Below are 23,027 nucleotides of genomic sequence, written 5' to 3' on the forward strand. Positions count from 1 at the left end.
GTCATCCATTCAAGTTTCGAATCCAGCCGTGACCAAGTAACCCACTGATTAGGTTTGGGCCCTCATAAGCGAATCATTTCACCCCTGAACATTCCTGCACCGTCTCTCCTGTTTACAGCGCATGAGGTCTTGGGGGACACTTCATTCCAAACCGTGACTGCCAGCTCCCAGGTAGCCCACCACAGATTCGACCCTGGCCATCTAGCTCCAGGGTCTCTGCCACAAGCTCCTCCCCTCTTCAGCTGGTTCTCCAATCGGGCGGGCACTACTGTATCACCTTCTCTGTGCCTACTCCTTGGGTCCCAGTGAGATGGAAAGATGCTGGTGCCCTTTCCCTTTCCCATCAGCCCTGCTTCCTCCAAAACTGTGAGACCGTGAGGTTTCCACTCATGGGGGAACATTCCAGAATGTTCCGCTAGGTGTGCCTTTGTCATTGCAGCATCCCCACAGATCTCTTGCTTTGTCTCCAGGAGAAGAGGTCAGTGCTGGTCATCCTGTGGATCTTGGCCTTCCTGGCAGGGAACACCCTGTGTGTGCTGTACACATTCAGCTCCCAGCAGCTGTACAACAGGTGAGCGGGGGAGACCCTTCTAGTGGAAGAGTCGGGGGGCTTGGCTGGGTTTGGGGCCTGCACCCCTGTACTTGAGAAAGACACACCAGCTCTGTGTCATGTCTAGCTCTCGGACTCCAGTCTGTTGCTACACACCGGCGCCTAGGTACCCTAGCAGAAATATAACACAAGCCCCACACACAACTTTACATTTTCCAATTGCCACATGAAGAAAAATAATAAAAAAGAAAAAGACAACTAATTTTACTAATAGATTTTATTTAACCCAGTACAATCGGCCTCCACATCTGAGGATTCAGCCAACCTCAGGTGGGAGTTGTCAGAAAAAAACAATTATATCTGATGCTGAGTGTGGTGGTGCGCCTGCCTATAATCCCAACGGCTCAGGAGGCTGAGGCAGGAGGATGGCAAGTTCAAAGCGAGGCACCAACAACTCAGTGAGACCCTGTCTCTAATAAAATTCAAAATTGGGCTGGAAATGTGGCTCCATGGTTTAGTGCCCCAGAGTTTAATCCCTGTTACCAATAATAATAATAATGATGATGATGATGATGATGATTGTATCGGCACTAACCATGCGCAGACTTTGCTTCCTGTATTATTCCCTTACCAATAGAGTAGAGCACTGTTCACGCAGCATTGACATTGTACTATTGGATATTATAAGTCATCTAGAGTTGGTTTCAAGCATACCGGAGGATGTGATAAGTTACATGCAAATACGGTGCCATTTTCACTGTGAGACCTGAGCGTTTTGGATTTTGGTGTCCGTAGAAGATCCTGGAATCAATTCCTCAAGGACACTGAGGGACAACTCAGTATTGGAAATGCTATCATTTCTACATGCAATCAAGATAAAAACTCTTTGAGATATGGTACATTCATTTTTTTCTGCATTATTGGTAACTTGGCATCTTTCACATACAGCTCATGTTCCTACCAACTGACCACATTTCTAGTGTTCAGAATGGTCAGTGTGTGGGCAGTGCAGGTCTGGATATTTCCAGAGACACTAGATGCAGCATTGCCTCTGGGGTGGGCACTGCAGATCAGAAACTTGGTTGGAACTGTTTAGCTGTTTGTATTATTTGATTTTTTTTCTTCTCTATGAATGTAACAACTTTTAAAAGGTATTTTATTGTACTTATATGTATACATTTTTAAAAATATATTTTATTTTTTAGTTGTAATTGAATACAATACCTTTATTTTATTTATTTTTATGTGGTGCTGAGGATCGAACCCAGGGCCTTGCACTTGCTAGGTGAGCGCTCCACCACTGACCCACAACCCCAGCCCCTGTATGTACATTTTTTTAAAAATCTAGAGATACATGCTAAAGCAGGGTTGGCAAACTCCAGCCATCCATGTATTTTTTTAATTAATGACATTTAATTGGAACTCAGCTGCACCCCATCCATTCATGCACGTACATGTGATGTATGAGTGCTTTTGGCTGACAGAGTTGAACAAAGACCATATAGCAGACAAAACTGAAAATATTTAAAATATTTTTTTCCAGTGCCGGGTATTGAAACCAGAGCCTTTTTAGCATGCTAGGCTATGCCCCTAATCCTTTATATTTTATTTTAAATCAGGGTCTCACTAAGTTGCCCAGGATGACCTTGAACTTGAGATCCTCTTGCCTCAGCCTCCTGAGTAGCTGGGATGACAGGTCATGATTCTTTCATAGCAAAATAGTGCGCCCGACCTAAAATGTTAGCCATGGCCCTCCAGAGGTTAAATGTGTGGGTAATGGTAATGCTTTATTGTATTGTCCGTACTTTGTAATGTTTTTGTAAGGGACAGACTTTTTTGTAATAATAGCAGTGCTTTTGTAATTCTTAAGAGATAAAATATCTATCCTCTCTGGTTTCATCTGGGCAGGAACAAGGGTCCCTTATCCTAGACACACGTCACATGACCTGGGAACTCTGTTCTCATGTGACTTTTTGACTCAGCGTCCTGGGCAACACGGTGGCAGGTGGGAGGCTCAGCCACAGACACAGAATGGACTGCTTGGCCCTGATTGGTCATCAGCTGCCTTAAAATATCCCATCACCTTGGCAACCAAGCCCCTGGGAGTGCTCTGAAGCCAGTGAGCTTCGCCAGAGCTCCAGCAGGTCCAGGCGGGCAGCACCCCACTCCCAGAGCCCATCACACTGTCAGAACTTGTTCCTGAGTGTTTGGGGCTGCCAGCCACCTCCTGTTTCCTGGTAGCAAGGCACTTTCCCAGGTACATTGTACAATGTCCATAGTTGTTTCATTATTTTTTTCAAATGAATAAATGAGTAACTCTTTTTTAAAATTTTTATTTGTTTATTTTTATTTTTATTTTTTGCATGACTAGGGATTGAACCCAGGACTTTGCACATGCTAGACGAGTGTTCTACCACTGATCCGCACCCCAACCCCTGTCCTTTTATTTATTTATCTATTTAGTTTATTTTTTGGTGCCAGGAATTGAACCCAGGGCGCTTAACCACTGAGCCACACCCCTAGCCCTATTAAGACAGGGTCTCACTGAGTTGCCCAGGCTGGCCTCAAACTGGTGGTCCTCCTGCCCCAGACTGCCACATACCTGGGATTACAGATGTGCACCACCTCACCCAGCTCAGGCTTTTAAAAGTAATCTATTTTTCTGACTTTGAAGGTAATTTATTTTAAGTGGTGAAATGTTAGAAAGAAGACACATTTTTTAAAAGGCCAAAATTGCCTCTATTCTTGTCACCAAACTGCCACCAGGTTAACATGTTTCTCTGCAGGTGTGTGTGTACCTATTAGAGGAGGTGACATGCAGAGCTTGCCACTTCATGACACTTTCTCTTTCATTTACCACCTTTTCACTTTAAATCCACAAGTTGCCTTTATTGTTACTTCCGGTGCCAGTTCTCAGGACTATACAGAAGATCCCTTATCCAAAAGCCTTGGGACCAGAAGTGTTTCAGACTTGGGAGTTTTTCAGATTCTGGAGCACTTGTGTAGACTTTACCCACAGAACATTCCCAATCTGAAAATCATCCTAAGTCCAAAACGCTCCAAAATCACAATGCTCAAAGAGCTTCAGATTTTAGAGCATTACACATTTCAAGTTTGGAGATCAGGGATGCTCGGTCTGAACTGAGAAAAGTTATCAACTCCAGCCCTTTGGGATGCTGTCATGTCAGGCTTTGCTCCAGCGAGGGGCTCGCTCAATCCTAGGAAAGCTGAACAACCAGGCCTTAGGCGGCAGGAGCCAGAGAAATTCCTGGAACCCGTGAGCCAGAAATCGTGGACATTGGTTTTGATGTCAGCTCTTGGCATGATTAAGCCTCTCACTGGCTCCCTTAAAGTTAAAAAAAGAGGAGAGCGCCTGACTGGCTCTTCATGGGCTAGGGGTCCAGCCCTGCCCAAGCACCTGTGGCCAGAAGGGCCAGGTCACCAAGGACCAGATGGCTTCCTTGAGGATGGCAGTGGTGACTGCATCTCAGAATGGAGGGTCACGTGCTCAGATGCCACAGATGCAACTTTGCAGAATCTGAGAACTGTTTGTGGGAGGACCCGAGGGGGTAGCCGAACCACAGACCTACACCACCCACAAGATTTTGTAAACCTCAGACCTGGAGATTTCCCAAACCAGTGAAGCGTCCTTCAGCCAAAATTCAGAAGTCCACCATGTAGACAGCAGCTTGCTTTTTGCAATTAAAAACACATTTCAAAATGATCATCATATAGGAGACAAAAGGTAGAAGGAACCCAAGTGCCCACTGGCAGATGAATGGATAGAATGTGCTCTGTCCATGTAATGGAATATTACTCAGCCTTGAAAAAAGAAAAAGGGTGGAAATTCGGACACAGGTGACAGCATGGATGAACCTTGGGGATATTCCTAAATTGGAATAAGCCAGTCACAAGCACACACACATACACACATACTCTCACATACACACCCCCCCACACACACACTCTCACACACACACAAACACACACACAAACACACTGCACGATTCTACTAACACAAGGTACCTACAATAGTTAAATTCATACATGCAGAAAGTCGCAGGGTGGTTTCCAAGGGAAGGGGAGTGGGAGCTATTGTCTGATGGGTGTGGGTTCAAGTTCTGCAGGATGTGGAACCCTGAGGCTAGTTGGGAGTGAGTTGTCAACGGCGTGAGCATCTTGTATTCATAACGATGGCCAAGAGGCAAATTTTATGATGTGTGTTTTACCAGTTAGGAAAAAAAGATCATCTACCACCTGCATCATTTCATAAGATGAGGTATTTTAACCACAAAGAATTAATTAAGAATAAAGAACAACCCTGAGCCAGGAGCAGTGGCACATACCTGTCATCCCAGCGGCTCCAGAGGCTGAGACAGGAGGATCTCGAGTTCAGAGCCAGCCTCAGCAAAAGCGAGGTGCTAAGCAACTCAGTGAGACCCTGTCTCTAAATAAAATACAAAATAGGGCTGGGGATGTGGCTCAGTGGTTGAGTGCCCCTGAGTTCAAATACCAGTATCCACCCCCCACCAAAAAAAGGAACAACCCTGTCAATAGAACACTCCCCTTCATTTTAGAAAAAGTGTTTGAAACAGTGTTAAGAGTATGTTACCAGAATGTTCCCGCTCTGTGTGGAACTGAGGGCTGCCAGGACGGAGGGAAGTCTGGTGGGGGAAGGGCCTCTGCATAGGGTTGAAACAAGTTAGGCTTGCAGATCACGTCCCCCTGTTTTGAAAATGGACTTTGAGGAGTCAGTAGTTTGGACACTTCCTGAGGCCACCCTATAAGAGCAGCCCTTGGAGTTCATCCCAAGACATCAACACACATCTCACCCCCTGCCTTGGTCATGTGGTCCAGAATCTCCAGTCCTGGTGGAGGGTAGAGGGGGTGGAGTTTCCCAGAAGCTTGGAGGAATTTCCCACTCATGCCATTTTCTGGGCATGATCATATTCCCAGGCTCAGACCTCGGTGGCCCCATCAAACCAGGGCTGAGTCAAACTGGCAGCATAGAAAGAGCAAGAGAGAGAGTGGCTTAAGAGAAAAGCAACAGAGCTCAGTCCTTGTCCTTTCAGATGCCACCTGTCTACAGTGTGCACGTAAGTGCTGCCAACAGCCATTATCTTATTTAGCCCACCCAGTGACCCAGCAGGGTAACGCCATATCCTCCCTTCACAAGTGAGGAAACCAAGGCTTTAGATCCAGAAGGATGAGAATGGTTATCTGTTACTATAAGAAAACACCCAAGGTTGGGTGCTTTATGAGAAAATGAGGTTTATCTAACTCACAGTTCTAGAAGTTCAAGGGCAAGGCACTGATGTTGGCATGCCTCTGGTGAGGACCTGGGGCCAGATGAACTTGGAGACCAGAAGCTAAAAAGAAGAAGGACCAATATTGGCTTCCCACTAGGTCCTGCCTTTTAAAGGCCCCACCACCTGTCTCATCACCTGCTGAGCACCAAGCCCTCCACCGTAAACTTTTGGGGCACAAACCACATTCAGATCACAGCACCTTACTAAGGATCCTCAGCCCCAGAGACAGCACTTAGGAGTGACCTTGGATCCTCCCAGGATTTGAACTCTGATGACCAACCTCCGGGAACCTTAATTCTACCCCTTGCCATCATTCTGCCCCTTGGCAAGTCCTAGAACCTCTCCTCACCTGAGAAACCAGGGCCGAGTTAGTTCTTCCTGATCCACCTGAGCAGGCTCCGTAGCAAGGCCAGGTGTCGGAAAATACATGAAGGAACTGGGTGAACGATAAAGTAGTTGACATATAGTCATATCATATTATTTTAGGGTTAATTACTATAATTATGGATGATGGCGTCTAGTGAGCAAAACTGACCATCAATCTGTCAGCCCGTTAAAAGTTCCTGGAGCATTTTAGAAACAAGTGAACTCTCTGTGGGGAAATGCGCCACTTCCCCCTCTCCACCCCCGCCAAAAGGGAAAAAAAAAAAAACAGGATAAGCACCAAGATGATGGGGTAAAACCCAGGCAAGTGAGTCAAACGCCAACTGGTGTCTTTGAGATGAAATGGAAAGCTTGTTATATTACAATCAGATTCACATAAAAAATTTGCAGAGTGTAGCAATCAGCCAGCCAGTTTGGGATCCCCAGGAAGGAACCAAGTGGAGCCAGAGAGGGGAGCGCAGGCCCCAGTCCTCTTCCTGTGTTACGACGTGGGTGTCCACTTGAACTTGGAGACGAGGGGTCCCAGGGAGACAGACTGGGATGTGGACAACACTGCAGGTGTAGGGAGCGGTTGCCACCATAGAGGGTCCTCTTGGATTTTCCCTACTCTAGCTGCTTAAAGAGAACAGGAAAAACCAGGTGGATCTGTTCCTAGGATACTTGAAAAAAGAGGCTTCGTTCCCCGCCCTTGTCTGCTGGGCCAGCAAGGTATTTCCAAAGCGTTTGGGAGACCGACAGGACCCATCCTGGCCTTGGCTCTGAGCCTCTAATCCAGTGGGAAGGAAGGAAAGGTGCAGATTCCAACTCCAGGGCCACATTCTAGCTGAACCCCCATGAGCAGGTGACTCATGCCCAGTGCCCTCTGCTCAGGATGGGAGCATCTTAGTTCCTACTTCACAGAGACGTAGAAAGTCCGCAGAGCGGGCCCGGCATGAAGTGAGAAGCCAAGGTATTTTACGACTACTGTTCGCATAATTATGAATAACACCTTCATCCTCAGGGGTGATGAGAGCGGTGCTGCTCAGAGTGTGGTCCGTGGACAGCTGCCAACTTGGACCCTGCTTGTTGTATGTCTCCAAGAGTTGAGAACAGATATGGAGCATGAGGTCTAACGTGGCTGGCCGCGGATAGATAAAATGGGTTTGCCCTGTGCATACTAAGGATTGGGAGAGCGTTAACCCAGGAAGCCTGCACCTCATCTGCCTCCATCCCTTAGTGCCTGTACCACCTTGTGCTGATTTGCCATTCTGTGCCTCAGTTTTCTCATCTGCAAAGAGGGTTGGATAAACACACCTGCCTCCTGGAATTGCTGTTACCATTGTCACCACAGCCTGGCAGGGTCTGCAGTGTGTCTGTGATCCCCAAGGCCTGTCAGGAACACCGTCAGGGAGGATGTGATTCCCATTGGATTGATGTGCACACTCGGGTTTGCAGAGAAAACTGTACTTACCCAGGAGTCAGCAAATGGAGAAGCCAGAGTTCAAATTCAAGTCTGTTGGATACTAACGTCCTTATGTTATTATAATGTGACCTGGGGAGACTTATGTCTCCAAGCTTCAGTCCTTTTTATAGAGGTTAGCTGTGCCTGCTGGAGAGGGAGATTTAATGAGGTACACTGAGTGAAGGGTGTAGCCCAGTACCTACCCAGCAGTCCCCCGCATGACTTCTTCTTCCCTTCTTCCTTCCTTTGCCCACTTTTGTCAAGATTCTTGTGGACCCATAAAACTGGAGGGGACCTTAATGATGCCCATCTCTCCTTGTAACCCTCAAGGGAACTGAGGCCCAGAGAAGTTAAAAGACCCACCTGAGGTCACACAGCAGGTTTGTAGCAGACTCAGGAATGGGACACAGAGGTCAGTGCTGTTTCTGTAGGTAATATTTCCAAGGCTCCCGGGTGAGCAGGCAGAACTGCCAAGGGACGGGCCCTGGGTAAACATCTTGGCTCTGTGAATTCTCCCCAGCCTCATCTTCCTGAAGCCCAACCTGGAGACGCTGGACTTCTTCGACCTGTTGTGGATCGTGGGGATCGCAGACTTTGTATTGAAGTACATCACCATCGCCCTCAAGTGCCTCGTCGTGGCCCTGCCCAAGATCATCCTGGCGGTCAAGTCCAAGGTAGGTCCTGGCTGCGGCCACCCGCCACCCCCAGCCACATGGATCACGGGGGGATCCTGGGCACCTTTTAGAGGAGGAAAGAATCGGCCAAGAGCAGAGCCAAGGTCAGCTTGTCAAGTGCACAGAGCCTGAGCTGGCAGCTCTGTCACCGGCTGGGGCCATCCTGAAAGCTGAGCGTAGCTTTGGCCAACGCCTTCTCACGCACTCTGTGAAGACGTTTCCTAGTTGCTCTAGTTGAAGCTTCTCTGACGCTAAATTTCATCGTGGGGTGGGGGGATGTTGCTGTGTCCTGTGTCCTGGGTCCTGTGTCCTGCTCCTCCCAGGGAAGGGTGGCCTGGTGGGCTTTGACTGTCTGTCTTCCAGGGGCTCATTTTGTTAAGGGGGCTGAGGCTCAAAAGGAAGGGCTCTGTGCTCGATTGGTGATGTCTGCCGTGGACCCAGGACGGGTGGAGGCAGCCGTGAGGCTTTGCCGTGGGCCTGGGCTGCAGGCGGGCACTGGGCAGAGAGGTCTTGGCAAACAGCCATTGAAGTTCTGAAGACTGAGAAGGCCTAGGCAAAATGCCACCATGGGATACTGTGATTCCCAGTGACTCTAAGATGACCCAAAGGGACCCTGGACAGAGGCAGGCAGACTAAAGCATCTCTCCAGTGCCCGGCTTCCCTTTCCGTTAAAAAAAAAAAAAAAAAAAAAGCCATCTCTCCAGTTCAGAAAGCTCAGAATTTGTCCCAGACATTGCTTGGCAGAGAGCAGGTCAGACTTGACCATCCGTCTGAGTGACAATGGACCCAGCCCATTAGCCGGGGTCAGCTTCAAGCCCGTGTCTCCACTCCCTGCTGGGTATTGATCTGGGTGAGCCAAACCCCAAGCCACTGAGGTTTTCTGAGATGAAGCCACAACTCGGAGGCCAAAGCCAGTGACGGGAAGTTTAAGACACTTAAAGATCAAAAGACCCATGGGAAGGAAAGTCAGGAGACAAACAGTGGCCCTGAGGTGCCCACCTTACTTCCCCAAGACCCTCATGACCATTACCATTTGCCTGTTGAGCTCCTGCCAGTGGCCGCAGGCCCCGTGCCTTTGATGGCAGGAAGCAGCACGGCCTGGGTTCACTCTGGTGGAATTTGACCTCAGACACATCCACACCCTGGGCCACCTAGACTCCTCCCTAGCTGTGTGACTTGGGCAGGTAACAACCTCTCTGAGTCCTAGTCTCCTCGTCTGTCTTCCTTTAAGGTACTCATGTAAGAAGGACTGGTATGGGACACACCAAGTGCTTTACCTCAGATCCAGTGCAGAGTCAATTGCTCAATTCACAGGACAGGTTGTGCTGGGACCAGGGCTCTCCAGACTTGGGAATATTTGTATACATAATGAGTCATCTCGGGGATTATGCCCTCGTCTGAACACGGGATGCATTTTTGTTTCCTATATTCCTGATACAGAGAGCCCGAAGGTAACTTGAACGATATTTTTAGTGCACCTATGTTTTGACCAGGATCATCATACAAGGTCAGGGGTGGGATTCTCTACTTGTGTCATTGTACCTGACAGAGCTGTAGCTGGCAGCTCTGTCACCGGCCCGGTTCATCCTGGAAGCTGAGTGTGGCTTTGGCCAGTGCCTTTTCATGCACTCTGTGAACACATTTCCTAGTTACTCTAGTTGAAGCTTATCTGACGCTAAATTTCATCATGGGGCAGGGGCATGTTGCATTTGTAACTTTTTTCAAATTTCAGATTATTGGGTCAGGGGTGCTGGGCCTTTGCTGATATCATTTACCCTTTGTGACTGCCAGCTCTGCATTGACTAGCTGTGTGGCCTTGGATGAGTTTCCTAACCTCTCTGTGCCTCAGAGAGGTTAGGGGGATAATAATTTTACAGCTGATATCTTGCAGTTAACCTTTCTTCTTCACCCTGCTCTCTGCCCAGACCTGTGTGTATTTTGTTTGTGTGTGACAAAGTCCTGGGGATTGAACCCAGGGGCACTTTACGACTGACCCACATCCTCAGCCCTTTTTCTTTTGAGTCAGGGTCTCACTAAGTTGCTTAGGGCCTCCCTAAGTTGCTGAGGCTGGCCTCACGCTTGCAATCCTCCTGCCTCAGCCTCCTGAATCACTGAGACCACAGGTGTCCTGTGTATATTTTAACACTGGGCTCCGGTGTCCAGTGTCCTCCAGGTGGCTTCAGCCAGTGGTAGGCCCAACAAGAGCTGCTGTGACAAACTCTTACAAATTTGGTGGCTTAAAGCAAATTAAAGTGAATTGACTTTTCCATTCCTCTCCAGGTCCGAACCTGACCTGGGTTTTGCCAGGCTCCAGTCAGGGTGGCAGGTGGTGCCTGGGCTCTTTCCTTTCCCATGGGGTCAGGATGGCAGGTGGGGTCCTTCTTGCATCTTCTCTGACCTCCCTTCCCTGGTCACCTCTCCCTCTCTGACTCTGGCCTCCCTGCCTTCCCCTTATAAGGACCCTGGGATCACACTGGGCCCATCTCAAGGCAAAGTCCCCTGGGCCTTGTCAGCTGGTGTCTTCGCAGGTTGTAGGGACTGGGAAGGGGACCCTGTGGTGGGGGCTCCTCTTCCGTCCACCACACCTGGCTTTCTCCCTTCCGGGTCACCACAGGTCACTAACCACAGGTCACTAAGCACTGGACACTCATCAACTCGCGAATCTGTGCCACCTCCCGTGAAGTGGGTGCTGTCACTCCTCCCGTCCCTCCTCAGAGTGGGCCCTTCCTGGCCCGGGACAGCTTCTCCAGCAGCTCTCTGCCAGGCCTGGCCTGGACCTTCTCTCTGCCCCTTCATCTCCATGGAGCCAGCTGTGTGGACAGGGCTCTCCAGACCAGACCCCCCCAGTGGCTCCCCTACCCCTGGCCCACACCTTCGTGACCAGCACTTGAATCCCACCCTCCTCGCGGCCAGCCCCTACACGGCCTGCCACGAGACCCCCCTGGGCAGTTTTGAAGGTGAAGAGATGATGAGGATCCAAGCAGGCCTGGCCCGGGGCAGATGCTCCATGAATGTCGGCCACCAGGAGGACCTTTCTTTTGTTTTGGTACCAGGGGTTGAACCCAGGGGTGTTCTGCCACTGAGCCTCATCCCCAGCCCTTTTTTTGTGTGTGAAGCAAGGTCTTACTAAGATGCTGAGGCTGGCCTCAAACTTCCAATCCTCCTGCCTCAGCCTCCTGGGTTACTATGCACCACCCCACCCAGCGGATGATCATCTTTTCTCACCGCTGTACTCATTACTCCTCCTGCTGCTGCTGTCTCCCCCCTCCCTTCAAGGTGGGCACTCTCCCCATTTTATGGACGAAGAGATCAAGGCTCAGAGATCCCTGCAGACACCTGGCCGATCCACAATTTGCCCTCAGGCCTGACTGACACCAAATCCAGGGTGTGTCAGTCACCTGTGCATCTCTGAAACTAAAAGGCCTGGCAAGAACAATTTAAGAGGAGGAAATGTTTGTTTAGGGCTCATGTTTCCGAGGCAAATTCCACCATGGGCCAACTCCGTTGCTCTGGTCTGAGGCAGGGCAGAAAGTCATAGTGGAAGGTGGGGTGGAGGAGCGCTCACCTCCTGGCAGCCGGAGAGCAGAGAGAGTTCCACAAGGAGCCAGGGGCAGGAGTGTAATCCCTCAGGGCGTGGTGGCCCAGCCTGTAGTTCTAGTGACTCTGGAGGCTGGGGGTGGGGGAGATCGGGAGGATGGGGAAGATCATAAGTTCAAGGCTAGCCTCAATAATTTAGCAAGGTCCTAAGCAAGTTAGCAGGACCCTGTCTCAAAATAAAAAGGGCTGGGGATGGGGCTCAGTGGTTAAGTGCCCTGGGTTCAATCCCTGGTACAAAAAAAAAAAAAAAAAGAAATCTCTAATTCCCTAGGGCACACCCCCAGGCACCGACTTCCTTCAGCCATGCACCCTGCCTGCCTGCAGCTGCTGCCCAGCATGGTAGTGCTCTCAGTTGTTGACCCATCAAATGGCCAAGTCCCCTGATTAACTCGCAGCCCCATAACCTAGTCATTTTGTTCAGAACATCCCTGCATTTACACATGAGCTTGGGGGGACACCTTCTATCCAAACTGTAACGTGGGGGCCTCTTGCAGCTGTCTGATCTCTGAGAACCCTGGCCGGGTGACTGTTCCCACAGACTCGTGTGCCCGACATTGATGTCATTAGGCCTGGAACCCCCAGGGAGAAGCTTCCGGTAGGCCTCCTCCTCCATGCACCTGCCTGGACCTCGCACCATGTAGGACAGTGAGGGTGAGAGCTACACTGTGAGCTCTCTGGGGACCCTGTGCCTGGACTAGGAATGGCCTGTAGCCATCACCTACGTAGACAGAGTGGGCCATCTCCTGCCAAGGGACACCAGCCTCAGCCACCTGCAGGCATGGGGCTTGTCATTCTCTTGAGCACTAAGACCCCTGCTTGGCCACTAGCCACACCAAGCCCTGGCCTCGAAGCCCTGGCCGGGGCGGGGCTGGGGCTGATACCTCCCAGGCAGGGCCTCCCTGCCCCCGCCTACCTGGGCACCTGCTGGGAGCTCCTGGCTCTGCGCAGCCAGCAGGGTGGGGCGGGGGCAGGAGAGACAGCCCGTGCTGGAGCCCACAGGAGTCGGTGCCTGAGAACAGACTGTCACAGAAAGTCATTTGTCAGCCCATTCTAGTGAGGAGCAGGAGCAGCTGCAATAGCCAGCCCTTGCAGGGTGCGTCCCGGTCGGGCGCTGGTCACTGTCCTGAGTACTCTGATTACCGTTGCCCTGGGGACCAAGGCCCACCCCCTTTTCACACCTGCCAGACACGAAGACCATCCACGCCATCAGGCAGCCACCCCCCTCTGCCTGAGCTTGAATCCCTCTGCTGCAGCCAAAACAGGGGCTGTCAGGAGAGGCTGTCACAAAGCCACGTCATAAGTAGACTTAGACCTGAGAGTGCAAAGCCAGAGGAACAAGGCCTCCTGGCGGCCTCCCGGCTCTGACCGCAGCTCATGCCATCTCTGGGTCCACCCTCAGGTGCCTAGGGGAGGGCCCTGGCCAGCCGGAGTCCTCTGTTGTACCAGCTGGTTTACAGCCCAGTGACTGGCCAGGAAGGGGCTCCACTGGTCACGTGCCCACCCCTCATCCAATCAGCTGTCACCAGGGAAGGCCCGGCGAGTGGTCTGGACTGGCCTCCTGAGGGGAGCACTCAGCAGGAGGACCAGGTACGGATACGTGGGGTCTTTCCAAAGGTGGCCTCAGGTCTCCCTGGAGCCTGGGCTCTCTCGTGTCCCCATCTCTGCGTGTGCTGCCCTGTGGCCGCTCCTGCAGCCAGCAGCCTGGAAGCGGCCTTCTCCTCTCTTTCTGCTGCTCCCAGTCTGCAAGCGGGCTCCATCTGCCCTGCCTCCCCCCAACCCAGGCTCTGAATCCAGCCTCCCCCCACATCTCCACTGCCGCCACAGCGTCCTCACTGCCGCCATAACATCATCACCGCCGCCATAGCGTCCTTACTGCCACCACAGCGTCCTCACTGCCTTGAGACCTCACCCTTCCCTTGGTGTGTCTGCCCCACTCTCCCTTCCCTTCCTGCAGCCAGAGCCATCTTCTTAGAAACAATTAATCCGGTCATCCTTCTTGTCACTTCTCCCCACTCCCCCACAATGCAGACCCTCCATTCCTCGAAGCAAATGAATCTAGGTGATTGGTGGAGGGATCACCAGCATCTTCAATGCATTCAGAAGCACTTGCTCTGTGTGTGTGTGTGTGTGTGTGTGTGTGTGTGCGCGCACACATGAGAGAGAGTGGGTAGAGGGGTGGGTGTGTGGATACGGAGGGAGATAGATGTGCTGTGGCAGGATGGCAGGTAGGTGCATGTGCAGATTGATCCATGAGTGGGTGGGTGTGAGGACAACTAGATGGGGGAGGGAGGGAGGGGATTATGGAGTGGGTGGATGGATGGATAGATGGATGGGTGGATGGACAGGAGAATGCATTAATGGATGGATGGATGGTTGGATGGATGGATGGATGGATGGATGGATGGATGGTTGGGTGGATGGATGGATAGTTTGGTAGGGGGTAGATAGGTGGATGGTCACATGGTTGGTTGGGTGAGTGGATGGATGGTTGGATGGATGGTTGGATGGACGGACAGATGGTTGGTTGGGTGGGTGGATGGATGGTTGGATGGATGGATGGATGGGTAGGTGGATGGAGACTAGGCTGGCCAGCTACACAGTGAGAGTTTGGATTCCATTTCCAGCTCAGCTCAAGCCTCTTCGGTAGGTTTCCAAACAAGTCTGTCATGAACTCAGAAATCTACCAGCAGAGCTCTACACACCCCTCTCTTCTAGAAAAGGCCATGAAGGGCCTCTCAAAGAAATCTGGTGGCCAAACAAAGAGTGATTACCACAGCTAACTATTGCGAAGCAATCATCAGAAGCCAGACGGCAATGCCATTTGTTCTAGAAATATTTGCCGATCGCCGGGTGTGGGCTGGGCTCAGATGTAGGCATGGGTGGTTCTCTAAGGAACCAGGTGGCCAAAATCCCCATCTTCATTCAGAACCTCCTGAGCCATGCCTCGTTTAATCCGATCAATCTGCAGAGAGTAGACGCTGATGATATCTCTTTCCAGAGAGAAAACCGAGTTAAGTAACTTGGCAAAGGTCATCAACCCCAGGGAGACCGTGCAGCAGCCCGGGAGCGACCAGCTTGGGGTCAGCCTCGTGGGGGCCCAGCTCCCCCTGGCTTGCTTCCTTCTCGAATCAGGCTTGTGAGGCACCGGCCGTTGTCTTGTTTTTGTTTTAATTAAGGAAAAACTCACACAATGTAAAATTAGCCATTCAAAGAATACTGTTGGTGGCACTTAGTGTGGTGACAGGGTTTTGCAGCCAACACCCCTATCTGGTTTCAGGGTATTGTCATCACCCCAAAGGAGCCCCCAAACTCACACACCACAGCCCCTCCCATGAGCCCCAGGCCACCCCTTCGGTCTTGATGGACTCACCCGTTCTAGATATTCCCTAGATGTGGAAATACCACGCGAGACCTTCACTGAGTCATGTCTCAGGCCCGTCCAGGCTGTGGCGGGATCAGCACTTCATTCCTGCTGTGGTTGAATCGTGTTCCCTGTCGGCAGAGACCATTTATGTAGCCATTTCCCCCTCATTGACATTGGGGCTATTGCCACTCTTGAGCTACTGTGAACGGTGTGGCCGGGAGGGCTTCTCGTCCAAGCATCTATTGGGAACACAGTTTTTCTGGGAAGACACCTAAGGGTGGACTTTGCGGGTTGTGTGGTAGTTCTACTTAACTCTTAGAAAAATGACTGAACTGTTGCCCACAGAAGCTGAAATGCTTTTACCTTCTCACCAGGAGAGAACCAAGCAGTGAGAGGTTAAGGAAGTAACCCAAGGTCACACAGCTTGTCAATGGCTAAGCTGGGGTTTGAACTCAGGCAGTCCAATTCCAGAATACCTGCTCTGTTATTCGACCCTACTTCTTCCCATGTGTGTTTCCCAGATTTGTTTGGGGAGCTCCTCAGATGCATCCCCACACACCATCTGTATAAAACTCCCCCAAATCCAGGCCAGAGCCACCCTACTTTTTCCCCTTTCCAATAGTGCTACATCAAGGGGGCGGGGATGGGCCCCAACACCCCTTCCCTGCACCGCCAAGGTGTGGGTGACAGTTATTAATGCCTCCCTGGCAACCGTCCAGCTCCATGATTTTGATTATTATTACTTTATTTGGAGAGATTAATGTGCTGGGTCAGAGCACGGTCCAGCCTGGAAGAAATGATGTGAATAGACCCCCCAAGATAAATTGCAGGCTGGGAGAAGGTCCGCAGCCTTTCCTCGCCTGTCTGAGTGCTCTGGAGAGTCCTCATCAATCCTTGTCTAGGAGGAAGAAAGGGACAGGTCTTCATCTGCAGCTGGGCCGGGGCTGCGGGGAGACACATCTGTCAGGGACCCCCTAATAGTTCACAGCACAGCTGCGCTTCCCAGGCCTCTGTGCTGTCCGCTGAGAGGGTGGGCTGGTTTTTAATATTATAATTATGACCGTGGAAGGGTTTGGTATTGGGGTCTGCTGGATGGCCCTGGCGTGTGAGGCTGGCCGAGCCACCTTGCTTGGGGACTCTGGGAATCTCTTCATTTTCCTCCTTTGCTTAATCCTCCCTCTGCCAAAAACGCCAATTCCCACATGCTTCCCAGCATGAAGGGGGCTGTGGGAACCTCCCACCTGGACCTCCTAGGAGAGCCAGGCTCTTTGGAAGGCCAAGATGGGTTAGCGATGGCGGCCGCTGATCTTCATCCTCCGTCTCAACCCTACCCTGGCTGGCTGGGTGTCTTGAGCTGCCACTTGTCATTTCAAATCGAAATGACTTTTCTGTAACTCTTACATCTTGGGCTTGTTGGATCTGCCTTCTGCCCCACGCCTCCCTCCGCACCTTGCTCACGTTGGACCTGCAACCCTGGTGACCCGGGGACGTCCCCTACCCCTGCCCCCAGCATCTTCCTTCTCAGGCCTCGGCACTTCCGTGGCCTCTGCCTGGCCAGTCTTCCTCTTGCTGTTCGCTGGGCTGTCCCTGTCACATCATTCAGAGCCTGACTCCAATGTCACCTCCTCTGAGGGTCCCTCCTGTTGAAAGTGGCTTTCCCACCCTTCATTATTCACTGTCACTTCTCGTCCTTCCTTGTGTGTGCCAGTCCCTGATGGGTCTCCGATTGCTCTGTCTTTATTTATTTCCTGTCTCCCCCACCCTGCTGGGAGGTGAATGCAATTTCTGGAGATGTGTTTTTGGTGTCACAATTGGTGGGGAAGTGCATCCGGTATTTATAAGATAAAGGTCAGGGACGTCGCTACGTGTCCTACCGCGCACAGGACGGTTGCATGGTTGAGAATATGTGGCCCCAAATGTCTGTAGCGTTGAAGTGGAGAAACTGGGTCAAAGGTTGCTGAGGGCCCTGGGACAGCTCCCCTAATAGGTGTGTCCCTCAAAATTTATGTTATAGTCTGGACCCAAAGTGCCTGATTTCTGTTGTTGTTAATGGGGTCTGAACCCAGAGATGCTTTACCACTGAGCTACATCCCTAGCTCTTTTTTTTAATTAATTAATTTTGAGACAGGGTATCACTAAGTAGCTGAGGCTGGCCTCAAACTAGTGATCCTCTAGCCTTAGCCTCCCAACTCACAGGGATTTCAGGTCTGGGCCACTTTGGCTAATTATGGCTATATTTAGAAATAGGGACATTAAGCAGGTAATTATGTGAAAGGGCAGTTACTAGGGTGGGCCCTCATTGAATATTCCTCTTATGCCAAGAGGACATTTGGACACAGACTTGCATTGATGAAGATGATATGAAGACACCGTGAGAAGGCGGCCATCCTCCAGCCAGGGGGAGAGGCCTCAGAAGGAACACCTTGACCTTGGGCTTCCGGCTTCTGGCACTTAGTTATGTTGTGAAAGCCACTCAGGCCTCGTTAGGACACCTAACAGGCTAATATACCCCAGACCAGTTCACCCATAGTTCTCTGCTTTTTTGAAAGCATTCTCTATTGGTTCAGATGTCTTTTTACCACTGTCAAATTATTCATCATTATTTATTTTGTAAATAGGAAACATAATCCTAGGGTTCAAAGTTCAAAACATGGAAAACAGGACATGGTATACAGTCAGAAGTCTTCTTTCCTGCCCCCAGAGGCCCACTTCCCCTTCTAGAGGATAAAACGCTACCCTGAATCTTTCCTAGCTGTGTCACACCTACCTGTGTACACACAGTGTGCTTCCTGCTCAGCTCACAATCTTCAAATAGGAGCTGTCCACACACAGCCCCAGCTTGCTGGCTTCAGGGACCCATTTCCCCATCCTGGAGAGTGTTCCCCTAACCTGGTGTAATGGTGGAAAGCCTGGGCCCTGGAACTGGCTGCTTGGGTCCAGATCCTGTCTGGGAATCCCTTTTCCATTCACCAGCTATGTGACCTTAGCAAGATCATCTCTCCTCTTTTTGCTTTCATTTTCTCACCTATAAATTGGGATAATAGTAAACACACACACACACACACACACACACACACACACACACGTCCTTGTATTAACTTTTCAGTGACCTCTAACTTAACAACTTGACTGGAGGTCAAAGGTCTGAAGAGCCAAGTCAAAGCCTCATCAGGGAGTGCTCCTATCCAGAGGTTCTAGACTTGAATCCACTCCCAGGCTGTTCAGGTGGTTGGCAGAATTTGGTGCGATTCCCGGGGTCATCCGCAGCTCCTGGAAGCTTCTCTCTGATCTTGACACATGATGGTCCTACCTTCAAGCCAGAAGTAGCCCATTAAATCCTGCCTGTGGTCTCCCTGGTTTCCCCTTCTGCCACCAGCCAGAGAAAGCTGTGCTTTTAAAGGGCTCAAGTGATTGGATTAGACCCACCTAGACGACCTCTCTTTTCATGAGCTCAGACTCAACTGACCAGTAACCTTATTGCCATCTGTAAAGTCCCTTTGGTCATATGGCCTGTAACATCATCCAGGTGGGCTTTTTCCTTATGGTCACAGTCCTGGGCATTAAGATGGGGGGTTCAGAGGTGCCCATCACACAACCTCAGACAGCAATGGTGAGGTCGCCGTCAGTGCTCCTGGTTTACAGTACATAACAGCCCTTTTTAAAACAGCTGGGTTTGTATGTCCTGGAAGCCATTTGGCCTTATTATGGATTTTTTCTTCAGTCCTCGGGATTGAACCCAAGACCTCAAGTGCTAGGCAAGTGCTCTATCACTGGGTTGCATCCCCAGCCCTTTTCATTTCACTTTGAGACAAGGTCTTGCTAAGTTGCCCAGGCTGGCCTCGAACTTGCAATCTTCCTGCCTCAGCCTCCTGAGTAGCTGGGTTTACAGGTGTGTGCCACTACACCCAGGCAAAGATATTTTCAGGGATTCCTTTGTGGACACTTGTTTGGTTTTGGATTTCGTAGCCCTGTTTGACCTATTGACTGTGTCTCTCCAGGACTCAGCTTAGATGTCACTTCCCCCTGGATCCCTTTAAGATAATGTGGGTCCCATTCGTGTAAGTTCCTATGAGCTCCTCCTCTCTCCCAGCACTTACCACACTGCTCTGTAATTATGTGGCCAGACTCTCCCCCACTGGACCATAAGTCTCAGGGGCATTTACAGGTCTGTCTTATTCACTGAGATAGCCCATCCCTTTAAAAAGTCCTTACAGTGACTCTCAGGAGGCTGGCCAAGTTTACTTCAGTCCATGGGACAGATAACACTGAGGCTCAGGGAGGCCAACTAGATTGTCAGGGGTCCCCAGGCCTGTAGATGGCAAAGTAGGATTCAAACCCTAAAGAGCAGCTAATGTCACATGGCTTTTCTTCCTATTTGTGTATTTACCTACCATCTGAAATATGCCAGTTGCATATGTCATTGATCTTCACAGCAGCACTCTGAGGTAGGTACTGTTATCAGTCCCATTGTACAGATGAGGAAACTGAGCATCCTGAGGAAAGGCACCCGGCTGTAAGCAGCCAGCCAGGGGCCGAGCCCGAGGGTACAATGTAGCTGTTCTTGGAGGGGTTGTCCCCTTGTAATTGGATTTCAGCTGAACAGAACAGAAAGCCAGAGACAGGGACACCATTGTTAGCAATACTGACATTACCTGATGTTTGGTGGGTGTTACGCTTTTAGAAAACTTCCTCTCTGTCATTGCCAAGAATCTAAAGTGTATAAGCAGGAGAGACAGACAAGAAATTAACTCTGGTGGCGTGGTGGGGTCCCAGAAAGGACACACATTCTGAAATTAAACTTAGGTTCAAATTCTTCATCCACCCCGATCTGCCTCTGGGATTAACCCCACTGAGCCTCAGTGTTCCCATGTTGTGAGTGGGCCTAGCAGGACTGACCTCTGCACACCGTTATGGGGATTAACTACCCCGGGTCAAGTGCTGGAGGGTTAGGTGATTATGGTTGTTCTAGGGAAGTCAGAAGCACTAGTCATCTGTGTGTAGATTAAATCAAGCAAGAAAGTCCTAATCTAACCAGAATCAGGGTGGAACGAAAGAAAATTCACTGACCTGTAATTCTGGGGCTGTCAGGAGATGTTCCGAGCCATTTTATAAGAAAATGTTCTGTGGTCACATAATGGAGAGATACTCTGTACCTCATCCCCCCTCTCACATTATCATAGGGAAGACTTCAAGAAGTCCTGCAATCCATCATGCCCTTGGTTCTCCCTGACATTTTCCCAGCTTCTCAACCAGGGAACCCTTTTCCTGAGTGGCACAGGACACACTGTGCTCCAGAATCTAGTTCAGGGATCTGCAAACTACACTCTGTGGCCCACTCTGTGTTTTATTGAGACACACTCAGCGCCCATTCACTAATGTATTGTCTGTGGCTGCTGTTGAGCTACCATGGCAGAGTTGAGGAGAGGTGACAGAGATTGAAAAATTGAAAGAAATCCAAAATATTTATCGTCTGGTCCTTTAAGGAAAAGTTTGCTGACTTTGAAGTTAGTGTGAAGAGGGAGATCATGTGGTGTGGCCACAAGCCAGAGGATGCTGGGGGCTGCCCGGAGGGAGCTGGAAGAGGCTGAGTCTCCAGAGGGAGCATGGCCCAGTCAACACCTTGATTTTTTAAAAATATTTATTTCTTTATTAGTTGTAGTTGAACATAATGCCTCTATTTCGTTTATTTTTATGTGGTGCTGAGGATCGAACCCAGGACCCCGCCTGTGTGAGGCGAGCATTCTACCACTGAGCCACAACCCCAGCCCCTCAACACCTTGATTTTGAAACTGATCTCAGAACTCTGGCCTCCCAGCTGAGAGAGTGAATGTCTCTTGTGTTGTTACACAGTTTGTGGTGATTTGTTAACAGCAGTCACAAAAAAACTGATAACAGGTGATTATGCCACTGTAGGTATCAGAGAAGGAACTTGTCCATCTCTTGCCAGCGACACCCACAGCAGCAGAGGAGTCATCTGGCCGTATGTGCCCCAGTGGAGACAGTGACGCCCTGGGGTGCGCTGTCACCACCTGTCTCTTGGGTAGTGCTTTATCCTCATTCCCCGGCTTTTAGTTGGCTTTTTCGCTGCTGTGACTAAAGGGTCTCACCAGAACAACTACAGAGGAGGAAGAGCTTATTGGAGGCTCACGGTTTCAGAGGTCTCAGTCCAGAGAAGGCTGGCTCCATTTCTCCAGCCTAGAGCTGAAGCTGAACATCATGGCGGAGCTTGTGGCAGAGGACAGGGCTCCCACCATGGTGATCAGGAAGCAGAGAGAGGTCTCCACTGGCCAGGTACAAATATAGACCCCCAAAGCCACGCCCCAATCCCCGCCTCCTCCAGCCACACCCACCTCTTCAGTGACACTCACTTAATCCCTATCAGGGGATTAAATCACTGGTTGGGTCTAGAGTCTTACAACCCAGTTATTTCTCCCCTGAACCTTCCTGCATGGTCTTACATGTGAGCTTCTGGGGGACACCTCGCATCCAAACCATAACACCCTCCTTGTTCCATTTGTCCCTGGTCGGTCACCTGTATAAATCTGAGATTTTTCATTTCTAGATTACTTTGTAATATTTTTAAGTTATAAAATATTACAAACGTGCTGAAAAGGATATATAATAGATCTCTGTACCTATAACTCTTGTTGTTCTTACCCACATTTCCTCTTTTAAAGAGCTTAAACCCCACCCAACTGGCCTCACTGTATTAATTGTTAATTAATACAGTTAATACCCTCTGTATTAATTGTTTCCCTTTGGTATTAATTAGGGGAAACCACGTACTGTTGCCAAAGAACATCAGAGTCTCAATGGCAGAGGCCAGTGCTTTACTGCCTTGTCACCATAGTCTAGTGCAAGTCAGCTAAGATGCTCCGTCTGCTCCATGCAGTCATTTAGGGATCCAGGCTTCCCCTAGGGAGTGAAACCACCATCCCCTAGGACTCCCCTGGGACCCTGTTTTTCAAATTTAAATGTACATAAAAATCATCTGGTGAGCTGTTCACACTGATTCCTGGGCCTCCCTCTGCAATTCTGATTTCTAACAAACTCCCTGGTGATGCTGATATAACTGGCCCATGGGCCACACTTTGAGTCGAAAGGGGCATAGGAAACTTCGCACCAAGGAGGGCAATAAGGAAGGGGAACTCGGAGGAGTGCCTGAAAAGTTTTAGGCACCAGGAAGTAAGGCAGATCCACTGCACCCTCGATCCCCTGTTGCCCAGGACTCAGTTAGGAGGCCTCATCTAACAGCACCGCAATCTGGGAGACTCTTGCCCGCCTGAGGCCTGAGGGCCTGGGGAAACTCCTTGGGATTTGAGGAACTTAGTGGCAGTATCTCTGCCACATCCTCTGAAATGTACTTATTCTCTCTCCTACCCTAGAGGTAACCACTTTAGTTTATTTGCTACACATGTATATCCATAAACAAGATACAGTATGTTTTCCGACATAACAGATTAACACCAGTGATACTGAGTGCACATCATTTTGCAACATTACATTGTATTTTCGAAGTTTGTGTTCATCTGCACCACTCCAAGTGTGTCCCCTGAACCGGCGATCTCAGCATCATCCGGCAACTTGTTAGAAATTCACAGACTCTGCCCCAGATGACCTGAGTCAGTGACTCAAGGGCTGAGGCCTGGCCCTGAGCTTTAATAAACACTCTGGGTGATCTGATGCATACCAGGGATCATTACCCACA

General features: G+C 50.2%; 1 protein-coding gene across 1 annotated transcript in view; it reads left to right on the plus strand.

Annotated features, from left to right (window-relative positions):
- RNFT2 (ring finger protein, transmembrane 2) overlaps positions 1 to 23,027 on the plus strand; it is a 67,690-nt gene that overhangs the window by 14,258 nt on the left and 30,405 nt on the right. Inside the window, exons 6-7 of the mRNA XM_081287980.1 lie at positions 471 to 571; positions 8,205 to 8,358. Coding sequence (XP_081144106.1) covers positions 471 to 571; positions 8,205 to 8,358 — 255 coding nt within the window. The remainder of the gene's footprint in view (positions 1 to 470; positions 572 to 8,204; positions 8,359 to 23,027) is intronic.

The sequence above is a fragment of the Spermophilus citellus genome, assembly GCF_964194105.1.
Source record: "Spermophilus citellus genome assembly, chromosome: 3".
In the NCBI taxonomy this organism is placed as follows: domain Eukaryota; kingdom Metazoa; phylum Chordata; class Mammalia; order Rodentia; family Sciuridae; genus Spermophilus; species Spermophilus citellus.